Genomic DNA, 13,180 nt, shown 5'->3' with positions numbered 1-13,180 from the left:
GGAATCCAGTGACTGAGGACGCGAACGAATAATTTTTTGTCTTGTGGTGGGAGAAAAGATGTATCAGAAGAAATGCCTGTATTTGAAACTGAAGGACGTGGATCTTGAGGTTTGTTGGAAGGTATGGGAGGAACAGAGATGGGTGTGGAAGTCGATTCATCAACCTTTTTAACCACAGAGGTCAAAATGCTTTTCATTTGTTTTGAAAACGATTCTCTTGGAGGCACAGAGAGATCTGTCTGCACTCCCACTGTAGTTGTGGAATGAAGTGCAGCAGCATATGTCCGAGATGGAGTTGTGGACAGCAATTTCCGAGCCTCAGGATAACTAATGTTATGTGTCGTTTTCAAACGCTGCACCTCTTTTTCCTCCAACCATTTTGGGCAAGAATGAAAGTAAGAGGGGTGAGAACCATTGCAGTTTACTCAATGTGGGTTCATGTCACAGTCATAGGCATCGTGGTCCTTGCCTCCACAACGAGCACATGTCCGGGAACCACGACAAGATGTCTTTGAGTGGCTGAATCTCTGACATTGGAAACATCGAAGAGGGTTTGGTATGTATGGCCGAACCCTGCAAATGAGATAACCTGCCTTTATGGTGGCAGGTGCACGTGGTGAAATAAATGTTAAAACGAGGGTATTTGTTGGCAGTGTGACTCCATCTTTGCAAGTGGAGATGCTCTCACTGCAGAAACTCCTTGAGTGGAGAGACCAGCGAGAATCTCTGACTCGGGAATGTTCTTCAAATCCCTTTCAACAATAACTCCTCGTGAAGAATTCAAGGTAGCATGGGGTGTAACCTCAATAGGTATATCCCCAATTGCCTTTGAATTCAAGAGGAGTTCACTGTGTTGGGATGTGGATGTTTCAACCAATATGTCACCAGATCAAAGTTTCTTTACTGACTTTGGAGAGCCAGCAAGTCCCTCTAGTCCCTTTTGAATAAAAAAAAGGGGACATTTGCCCTAAAGGTTTTTCCGAAAGAGAATGTAATATAAGAAAATGAGGTACGTGTGTTACTGATGTTGAAGATTGCTGTTCTGAGTATTCAAGACGTGGTCGCTTTCCCATTGACTGTTTTTTTACAATTTTATTTAAATTTTTTAGAGGATCCATAGGAAAAAGAAAAAAATTTCGGTACCCACTGACCCCACCCATTATGAAGCCCTACAAGGGGACGCACTACAAAGTCACGCAAGGACAATGCAGCAACGCCAGGGTTTCGTGAGCACTATACCCAAACACCAGCATCAGGCACAATGTCCACAACACCCGTTGAGAACTTCCAACACTGGTACTTGGTTGACTCTAGCCCAAGTGGACCAGCCGATTGACCAAAGGGGGGCCACCCAAAGGACGCCCGTCTACCGGAATTCGAGGCCAAAGTGGTGTGTTAGGGTTGGACCCCTCATCCACCAGGATCCTCTCCTCCCCTTCATGGGTCGCCACGCATGGCAAACATGTGGGTGGATGTTTAGATCCCAGAGAAGGTAACCAGATAGAACAGAACCTTCCCTGGGAGGTCCCCTCACCACGTACAGGAATCCACACCGAGGGGCAAGAAAAGAGACCTTGTTGTTTACAACTTGTATATTTCACTAGTTGTTAAGAGAGAGATGCAAACAGTCCCATCAAAATTAGTCAAATATTTAATCAGCTATCTCATGTGGAACCAATACGTCATACAAAATACATATATACATGGACACAGAAGTTTCAGCTAACCTGTAGATCAATAAATATATGAAGATATCAGTATTATTACTTCAATGTATATACTTACACCAACACTTTTTGTCATATGAATGATTTAATCTCCATCAGTAGTTTGACTTTTTCCAAATTTAATATATCCAAAAGAACTTAAAACAAATGGTAATGGTTTTTGTGCTCATTACTAAAATATAGATATAAATTTTGTGGAAGACAAAAGAAAGCTGACTATTTTTGATAAGAGAATTTGAATTTACTTCCCATATTTGGTCTACCCACTTCTAATAGTGTTGTTCCATTTAAATTGTTAAAACCAAAAACCATTATATCTCATTTATAATGATTTGTAACAGTTTGAAACAACAGTAATTCTTTTATGGATAATTTTCACTTATTCATAAATAAACTGAAATTTAATGACTATATGGACCAGCTTATAAAACAATTTTGTTTAATAATACACATGAAATTATTTTAAGTAAATTTTCAATTACAGAAACTACCTTGTGATGAAACTAGAGGTCATTAGTTGTGCAAAGTTATCTTGGCTTATGAATAAATAACTAACATTTTTTTGTTCAGTGCATCAGGACAGAAAGAATAATTTCAGGTAACTGGACTTCTCTCAGCTTGCCTGAGTTATATTTGAATAAATCTTCAATAGACATGAAGGTTGGAAGTTTCAGAACTATTAAGATAGGGTTATTAGTTCTCTTTAACATAATTCTGTAAATGAAAGGTGAAGATTAGGAGTTTTCCTTGTAGAATTTTTAGTGTGGTTTTATTTCTAATTTTAAGTTTTATTCAAGTATTAAAGGTAACTGCCTTCCTACAACTGGCTGGAGAAAGTGAAAAGTAGTAGGAGTTGAGGCACTGTGGATGTAAGCACTCAACTCCTTATGCTTAACTGATTTTTTTCAATAGTTGCTAACTAGTTTAAAATCAGCATCTGCATCTGGATTTTGTCTGATAGATATCAGCATTCCATAACCACAGCCATTATCTTTTATGACTTAATGTTGACAACTAGGGCTGTTAATGAAAACAATTGTTTAATTTCAGTTCTACAGTAATGTTATATTTATATACATACATACATGATCCTTCTAGAAAGTGTAGGAACAGTTTAAGAGTAAAAATATTGTGAAACAAGGTATTTTATAGTGTTTGGGAAAAATAAAAAAAATCCTTTGTTTATTTTCATAATTTAAACACCAACTTCAATTTACATACAAAGTACATAAAGCCTGAGGTTACCCTTAAAAATTTGCATTTATAACAATGTAATTTCATGCTGAAAATTGCATTATTTTTCATCATCAAAACATAGAATAAAAAATATTGAGATTATTAATTTTTGTGAAGCCATTAACTGAACAATTTTTTACAAAATATATACTCATACAAGATTTTCCCATGCAGCATATGGTAGGTTTAGTGCTAGTGAAAAACGTCATTTTTATCAAATTTCTAAAATTAAAATTAAGAAGAAATCTGTGATGATAAATGTTAAATCATATTATTTAACTTAGCAGCACTTGATAATTCTTATTCTTTACAAAGTGTTTTAACTCCTACATTCAAGCAGAAAAACTAGTGATTAGATAACAACTAAACAATAAAATAAATTTTTATCTTGTGCCATGACCAGTATGGGTGAGTGGAAAAAATTAAATGATGTATCATAGAAAGTATCTGGCTACAAGATTTTGATACAGGTAATTTTGACAATAAGAATAAACAAAAGGAAATGTATACTGAAGAATGTCAAAACAGAAAGAAACCACCAAATTATTTTTGGCCAGTACACAATAATCAGAGAGTTCAAAACTTAGTGACAAGTTCTGCCTAATGTTAAACCTAACCTTTGTATTATGAAAATTTATAAATAATAATGGAATTTGAAACCTGATGGCATACAGCTATTTATGACAACAGTATGTTTAAAAAAAATCTACAAATTAATGAATACAGTGCAAAAATCATACCTGATGTTACTTTTTATAACATTGAGTGCACAGTCAAAGTAAGAAAATCTGACTTTACAGTATTAAAGGTGAAAATCACGAATATTTTAATTTTATTGTGTTACTAGTTTAAGGTACATTTTTATATCATATTTTGTACAAGAAACCCAAATTTGACTTTGATCTATTTTTGAGTTGAATTTTACAAAACACTAATGCAATTTCAACTTGTAAGCTTTTCAGCTTTATTAGTTAAAAGCCATATACAAAACACACATGATAGACATAAACACTATGTATTACCAACACAAAAGTTGATATACCAAGTTTAAAGTACACTACATACATATGAAAGATAATATTTACTATACACTCTCAACTCCAGCTGTGCAATTGATATTTCTTCCACACAAGAATATCATATTACAAATCTAAGTGCAAAACATTCATTTTCAAGCCAAATATCATATCCATGTACACGCATAGGAATCATTAATATATGTAAATTACAATTTTAACAAATATCTTATGAACCACTTACATATGCTGTGAATATGAAATGACTATTTTAATACCTGTATAACTTTTTAAACATTACATATGTATTTAATATGCACAGAATACTAATTATATTTTTCTAAAATGCTATATTTGAAGTATACATTTTTGAAAAATGAAATGAGAAAGTTTATAAGAATAGCTGACAAAATAACTTTTAGTCTTATTAATTTATTATATTATTAAATATTATCAAGTAAAAACCTACAGAGTTAACGAGTCCATCAACTAAAGTAAATAATTTCAGAATAATATAAAAATTACAAGTTTGTTTCTGCAAGTAGTACTACAGTTCTAAAAATATTTGAAAATATTTTTATCTATTCTTTATTTTAAAAAATATTTGAGAAGATAATTTTATTTCTCTAACAGGATTATTTGTTTACAAAATGAGTTGCTATTAACAATAGTTGAAGCTGATATTTTAAAGAAGTTTCAAAATAAAATAATTTCCATAAAAATGAAGGGTAGGTTTTAATTTACTTTTTTTTTAATATTGAGTGTGCAAGGACAGAGGTGAAAAAACAAACAGTCCTTTTAGTTAAATTTAATACCTTTTTAAAAAAATCCAACACAGGTTCTCCAAAGAAATATTATGGCTTAATAATCTATTACTTATTATCTGTGTGATGAATGGTATACAGTTGATGCACTTAGACTTTCAGATGTTGTCAAGGTGTCACACAGAAAATCAATAAAAAAAAATCACATTAAAGATTGGAAAATGTTGTTAATTGAAAAGTTTTGTTATTAATACACTCCAATCATTCTTCTCAGGGATCAGCTCTTGGGACTTGCTTTTCCTTATTTACATTAATAACAGTGATAGGTACATAATCAGTATATTTTGCTAATGGTATTTCTAGCTGTGTTGAAGATATTGGGGTATTACAATGAGGCTTGAATCATTTAAAAAGGTATAATATAGTTGACATAGCATTTATGCATAGTAAGTGCAAGGTCATGTATTTGGGTTATAATCTGGCTCACACATTAATGTAGAACTCATTCAACAATCTAACTGATGAAAAGGATCTTGACACAGTGACAGACAAGTCACTCAAGCTGTCAAAACAGTGATCCATTGTTGGAAGTAAAGATAACACTATTTTAAGGATTTTCTTTTTTAAAAAATGTTAAATACAAGTCATAACAAGTAATTATTTCTTTATACATCTGACTAGTTAGATCTTACTTGTGTAAGTGTGATCTCCTTATCTAAGAAAGGATACTAACTCAATATAAAAGTTTCACTACCAGCAATTTCCTGGGATAGGAGTATTATTTTAAATGGACGAGTTGAGATTTCTTAATTTATTTTTATTTGAGAAGTTTAAAATATTATCATGGGAATCAATAGGATAAAAACTAATTTCTTTGTGCTACATTCTGAAGACAATGGAACATAAGATTAAGATTTATGAAAGACAAGCTCATATTCAGTTAAGACAGTTTCACTTTCTAACATGGCTATAAGCTGATGAGGTAGGCTGTCATCAAAAGCACTGGTGACTGGCAATTTGCAATAGTTTAAAAGGGACTTTATGACTTCCTGAGAAGCTAAGGATGAGAGTGCATGCAAAAAAGCCATGAACAATCAACTTGGTCTCTTGTTTTGTGTATATTGTGACATTAAAACTACTCATACCTATCAGGGTGATTAGGAGACCACAAAATATCCACTTTCACTCCTGTCATTTTAAGATCAAATTCTTCTGAATTTGTCACCTGTTCAATTCACTGAAATAAAGAGAAATAATTGTTTTTGTCATTAACAATACTAAATTACAACAATATAAGCATACCTAAACTGTCACATAATGATTCTTTCAAAATCTAGTCTAAAAATGTACTTTTTTCTTAAGTGATAAAATAGAGTATAAAGAAAAACTATGGTACTAGAATGTGCATCTTTAAGATGAATATAAAGTTTTTGCACTAAGCCTGATACTGTATAATGATATCAATTATATGATTAAAGTGTTGATAAGATAGAGAATACTTTGAGTGGCATTATAAACCTTAATGTGATAAGTCCTGTTACAACCTTGAACTTTTTCCTGTATATTTTACTTACAGAAAAATAAAATGATGCAAAAATTAAATATGGGGTTGTGAGCTGATTTCGAATGTATCTCATCATCACACTCCAGACTGTTACAATTATATTTTGAACCACTGATGACCATCAACAAACAGATACAAGAGATATTCACAAAGAGTTTCAGTGGAGGGATCACTCTAGGAGTGCAAGGGATAAGTTATAATCTTTTATGTTCACTAACATGACACTCAATAATGTGACTAGAGAAAGGGCTTTGAATATTTGTAAAAAACCCTTATTTTGAACTGAAAAAAGAAAGAGAATAAAGCTAGGCAATAGCACCTATTGCAAACTCTTATCTAACTATATAGGATAATTCAACTGTCGTTCTTATAATGATGCATCTGCATTCCATAAGTGTGAAGTATCATTTTTGATGGTAACAAAATCCAAGTAATAAATGCAGATCCACAATCTAGCAGACTAAGCACTGATACATCTGGCCCACCCAGGTAAATGGCTCTTCATACTGAGGTGGATAATACATTTATGTCATGACTGTAGTGTTCTGTTTCTTAAACAAATGCTAAATAAACTGTAGAGTATACTTGTATGTTGATTACAGATTACCAAATACTTTTACACAAATTATGAATTAAGCCTCACTACACAGTTTTTAGGATGAAAGGATTATCTTAATGGGGTAGGTTAAATCACTTATTTTCTCTCAAGAAAAGAAGGGTAAGAGATGATCTTATCAAACTTAATAAGTTACCAATGGGATCAATAGAATAAAAGACTCTAATAACTTGTTGGTGCTACATTCTGAGGACAATGCTGTAAAATGAGAGGACACAAGTTTAAGATTTGAAAAACAGGCTATATTCTAATTACAAGTTTTATTTTTTAAATGGATGATGAGCAGATAAGTGATAAATTGCCATCACTCAGATAAAAAGGATAATCAGATTTCCTGAAAACTAAAATGTAGATTTATATACTTTCTTTTTTCATCTAAGTGCAAGGGCAGCATTGAAGGACCAAATAGTTCCTTGTTGTATGTTGTATAATTTTACTAGGCTTTAAAACCTTGACAGTTGATACAACATTTCTACCACCAAACATACGTGTGTGTGTGTGAATGTTTTTGTAAGTTATGTTTTAATACTACGATTTAAATACTGGCTAGAAGAACCTGTAAGTCAAACTGACAAACAAGATAGGTCTAGAATACCAAAAAAGTTATAAGTACATAAATTAAAGTTTTCTTGCACATTAAAAACTAAGTTATAAAAGTAAGATAGTTGTCAAGTGTGTAGCATTGCTTCAAAAATAGAATGAGTCGAAAGACAGTCAAGGATACAGTTAAAAGAATGTGGTTATTTGAAGATAGAATAATCACTGTGTTTCTGAGAAGTGTTTGATCTGTGTTTGTTATGTTTATCAAGTTACCTTACACAAGCTGATTTTACTTTAGTCCTACATTTTTAGAGGTAAAATTAAATGGCATTTGTAACATAGGCCTACAACAATTTATAACAGAGCAAAAATATTCAAGCTTATAGAAATTTTAAAGCAGAAAATGGATTGAGCACTGAATTGTTTTCAACATAATTTAAATGAATGTGCCCACCAAAGAACAGTGTTACAATAAACACATACACATAAGATTAATAAATACATCTTTGTGTATTCAAATGTTTTTAAAACACTATAACACATTGGAATATATGTTATGATAATGGTCTTACTGATAAAAACCAAGAGTAAACTGTATAATATTTGTCAACTGTAGTTTCACATAATAACTAACATTTTGGTAAACTACTGATCAAATTAAAGATGGATGAAATTTTACCAGCATGAGGTTTATTATGACTCAATATTCCCATGTTAAAATAACAAATGAAATATTTCAATGAAATAACTTGTAACAAAAACATTATTAAAATAAAGAAAAACAAGTATACATACCATTTTAAAACTTTTATTTTCTACCAATATAACTGATATGATGCCCTTTATGAAAGATTTGTGGTATCTATTTCAAAACTAAAATGTGTATCATACCTATCACATCAGTGATTAAAATATAGAATACTGAAAACCTTGCTTATATCTTGTTTTACTAAATACTTTTCATTAATGGTTTAGTTTCAAGATTGAAATTAATCTCAACTAGTTCAACTTCATAATATCATGTACCACATAAATGACTACTGCTGAAGGCTTGAGTAGTGCACATACAAATAACAAAGTGTAGTATTACTGTAAGTTTAAATAATGGTGACTCTCAAGAATTTTGTTTTTCTTAGACCATAAATTTATATAATTGATATCACTGCTCTATGCCAGAGAAGTGTAGCATTAGGAGAAAAGGAGGGCAATTGGACTTCTCTTGTATCCTTGCACATCTAATCTTGGAAATATATTTTAAATATACTCTGTTTTCCAGGATATTATCATCAGCCTTTTAAAACTTTCATAAAATGATAGCTTTTCCTTCTACCAAGGCAGTTCACACCATAAGTCAATCTATCTGTTAGGAAATAAAACTGCTTTAACTGGAGCCTGTTTTTTTTTATCTTAAACTTGCACACTCTCATCCTGATATCTTCAGAATACAGAAAAAGGGCATTAAAAGAGACTATCATATAAATCCCCTACATAATGATATACATTAATATAGCATCTTAAATTTCTTTTCTCATAGTTCTTAACTATCTCCTATTCTAGTAGCTCTGCTTCCTACAGTAAATAAATATTCTTAGATATAGATATAAATGATGTACACAATATTTCTAATAAATCCTAATTAGTAATTTGTGTACAGATACCTCTTTTGACTTGTAATCAATGTATTTATAAAAAATCCTTCCTAAAATTCTATTAGCTTTGCTACTAACAACATAATACTGTCCAGATGGATTAAGTGAGTTCATCCACAACTATTATTATCACTATGCCAAATTCCTTTGCTTCAGACATCCTAAAGAATGACTTCCTACCTATGTTAAACACATAACAAAAATGGTAACTAATAGCACATCTTGCCCTTACTATGATTAGAGGTCGTTTGCCAAACTTTACAGTTAATTAACTGAACCAAATCATTCTGAAGTATCTTAACATTCAAACTACAGCTTGACATAATCAATAATTTAATATCATCTAAAAATTTTACTGATTATGCTAATATCAATTCCATTACTGTGGGCAAGAAAAATAACAAACACTGACCTTTCATGATTGCTACTAGTTTCACTAGACTGTTACGAACACGTTCACTCATTCAACCATCCTACAATGTAATTTATTATTCACTGTCTAATCCAGGGGGGTTCCCAACGGGTGGGTAGCGATCCTCCAGGGGGGTCGTGAAGCCTTGGCAGGGGGTCACAAAGCCTTGGCAGGGGAGTCGTGTAGCCTTGTTAGAAGTAGCTTGGGATAACATTAATTTTAATTCATCAATTACATTTTCATGTCGAGAGTGCCAAAAGGTTGGGAACCCCTGGTCTAATCCATACTAATGACTTTCATAACTAAACTTCTGGGTGATATCAAATTATTTTTAAGAACCTGAGTATATTAAGTTCACACACCTTTCATCTCACAATAACATCTAACATCCTAAGAACAAAATTAACAGATAAGTAAGTGTAGATTTCCTTTAAGTGGATCAATGCTCATTTTCATTTTTAATATGGCATATTTAATTAATACTAAAAACCATTGGTTCTTGGTGAAACTACATAATTACAAAATTGAAGAAAACAAAGATGATTTTATGTTTCATAAACATTTTATTCATTACTATCATAATTTCATCTTTACAGATGAAATCAGTAAAATATTTGTAATATGTACAAATGTCTATTTTCCACAACTCTACATCACAGTTCATTGTTTTTCCAAAACATCCTTTATCAAACTAAATTTTCTCCTATTACACTAGTAATAACAACCAGTCTAATTTCAAAATCAAACCTTATTTAACATAAGAGTAACAACGACAATTAACCAGACTGCCTAAAGCTACCTTCATAGACAAACATGAGCAAATTTTCCAGTCCTCAGTGACATTCCCACTGTTTGTTGGCCTACCATAAATTAAGAGAAAGGCTCAATAACTGATCTTTGGCTTCCTTTAAAGCCTGGGAAAAAAATCTGATCTAGTTCTTGTGTTTTAATTTTGATCTCTTTCTCTCTTTTTATCACTATAATATTATTATCTATAAAATTCATTTTAACCCCAATATTTCCCATAAAATGTTCAGGGTCATAAATATTACTGACATCTTCATTAATAAAACTCATAATAGATCATTTAAAAGCTCAGACATCTCATAGTATTAAATATAAACAGTCATTATAATCCTCTAGAAGTCCTAGAAACAATTTCACATTTCTATTACCTTTGACATACCTAATGTTAAACAACTGTTTTTGATAATCTTTTTTTTATTTCCTAATTTTTCTTAATTAAATCTTCAGTAATCAATTACTAGCCCAATTCTCTAATGAAACTTTTTTTAGTTTCAAAATTGATTTCATAAAACTTAGATACTAAAATTAATTTATTTGTATATCAACATATAAAAAATATCAAAATATATAACAAAATATGAAATATAATTATATAAAAGAAAGTCACTCTTCCCCACTCAACTCTTGCAACTAAATTTTCATTAACAGTTAACAACTCTTAAAATTTCATCCACCACTGGTTGACTCTTTGATCACTTATAAAAAACTCATCTTGAATTACTTCAAGAAACCTCTCTTCCCTCACTATGACCTCCAAATAATCCTAATCAATGTATATGATACAAAAAAGTTCCCATAATTATTATATTGCTATTATTTTTAATAAAAATCCTGAACTCACTAAATATTACGTCTGATAAAATGATCAATAAAAGTTCCCACTTAAAAACTTGCTACCCTTGAAACCTCTGGTTGTAACTCATACAGACCATAACCCCTTGACAACCACTTTTTGTCTCCATTCCAAACATTATTACATTCATATTCTGAAAGTTCAAAATAAATAATATCAATATTCTCTAAATCTAACCAACTTTCACTTATTCCCTTTATATCACAGTATTCCACTTCAGACCTGCACTTATTCATTTTATTCCTGAAACTAATATTAAAATAACAGAAACTAAGATTACCTTTAAATATGACAGATTTGATTTTAAAACTATTATTTAACTATTATTGTCTATCCAATCTCCTCATTGCTATAGTTACCATATTAACTTATTCATACCAAATTTCCCAAATTCCCTTACTACTAAGTAAGTTTAGATCACTTTTCTACATCTATCATACAATTCACTGTTACCTAAAACTTATTACACAGACCCAACAAGCCCATCCATTGCTCAAAGCACAACTTTTATAATATTCCTTTTTAAGCAACATCTCATGCAAAGTAACCTATTCTTGCATCTAACATGAAGTAAACCACATTACACATTTATTTCAATCCTTAAACTTCTGAACTGCAACTATTTAAGCATCTAGAGGGCAAATTCTAGTTCTAGTCTTTCCATGCTTCTCATTACAAACAGTCATATATATATTTAATGAGTGGTTCCCACACACACACATGTAGCTCTACTAGTACTACTAGCCTGTTATGGCTGATAGGTATGTTACAACCAACAGTATATATCTCTTGATTATCTCCTTCAGTCAGATATATTAAACAATGCTTCTGTTGCCCTAACTTTTTAACTTCTAGTATTAACTACTACTATCATCACCAGTATATGCTCTCTTGACCATATAAACCCCACACTCTCCTCCTCACCCTCTTCCAATTTCCAAAGCAACCTTCTGGGAGTTTGACTTAACTCTCGTCTATTCATTTCCCCTATCCAGTCTTGCTTCCTCAACTCTTACACCCAGTCGACTGTCTTTAAACAGTAATTCAAATAGTAACAGCATAATCGTTCCAAAAGTTCTCTAATTACTCTAAAAGTAACTTTTAGCTCTATTTCTAAATTCCAAGTCTAACTCATCCTCAACTTTCAAATAAGCTCTGTCACTTGCAAGTTGTAAGATTACAATATTGTATCTTTTCTGAGGTTCTTGATAATTATACTTATAGCTACAAAACCATATATCAAAACTAGTAGTAGTAGTACAGTAATAATATGTAGATATTTGAAAAGTGAGAAGTTTTCTTCCACAACATAAATATGTAATCTCAAAATATACCCACTCGAAGCAAGCACATGACAGTTCGCCCTCTATATCATTAAAGTGGATGCTCTCGATGTTTATATCAATATAAAAAAATGTATTTGATTATTTTAGTTGAAGCACTGGATACAACTTTCTTTTATTTTGTTTATCGAAACTCTGCACAGAGGGCTATTTGCGCTTTGCTCACCACAGGGAACCAAACTACGCTCGTAATAACTGTGAGTTTTATGTAGTTGTAGTTTGTTTTGTACGTTAACCTGTTGTGTATCCTGCGCTATTCCATGATGTTTAAGTCAGGTACAGTTTGCAATCCAGTTTGTTTTTTTTTTAAATTGATTGAAGATTCAGTATTAACTCGAGATCAAACCAAGGATAGAGTGAGAGGAAAATATTAATAATCAAGCATTAGTTATTTTACCATCCCATACAGTACTTAATTGCTTATCTACGAAAATTGGAGTTTTCCTAGTTCTGCTTTAGATTTTGGTTTGGTTTGTTTGGAATTTCGCGCAAAGCGACGGGAGGGCTATTTGTGCTAGCCGTCTTTAATTTTACAGTGTAAGACTATAGGGAAAGCAGCTAGTCATCACCATCCTTAGATTATTATAAATTTAGATAACGTCACATACTGTTAAGTACGATCTGATATGTTACTTTTCTATAGCTTGACCAAT

At 31.6% G+C, this 13,180-nt stretch overlaps 1 protein-coding gene across 3 annotated transcripts in view; it reads right to left on the bottom strand.

The window, feature by feature from the left end:
* The window catches only part of mio (GATOR complex protein mio), a 74,328-nt gene extending 61,676 nt beyond the window's left edge, over positions 1-12,652 (bottom strand). Inside the window, exons 1-2 of one of the 3 annotated variants that reach the window (XR_013025919.1) lie at positions 12,523-12,652; positions 5,889-5,980 (exon numbers count right to left, since the gene is read on the bottom strand). Coding sequence is in view for 2 of the 3 variants with exons in the window: in XM_076492900.1 (XP_076349015.1) it covers positions 5,889-5,938 (50 nt within the window). In the remaining variant the exon portion in view is untranslated. Of the gene's footprint in view, positions 1-5,888; positions 5,981-12,108 lie in introns of all 3 variants that reach the window. The other 2 variants (XM_076492900.1, XM_076492901.1) reach the window with 2 other exon arrangements.
* Positions 12,653-13,180: the final 528 nt, after the last annotated feature.

The sequence above is a fragment of the Tachypleus tridentatus genome, chromosome 3, assembly GCF_004210375.1.
Source record: "Tachypleus tridentatus isolate NWPU-2018 chromosome 3, ASM421037v1, whole genome shotgun sequence".
Classification (NCBI taxonomy): Eukaryota; Metazoa; Arthropoda; class Merostomata; order Xiphosura; family Limulidae; genus Tachypleus; species Tachypleus tridentatus.
The sequence above is the reverse complement of the archived record's forward strand: the minus strand, read 5'-3'. Positions and strand labels throughout refer to the sequence as shown.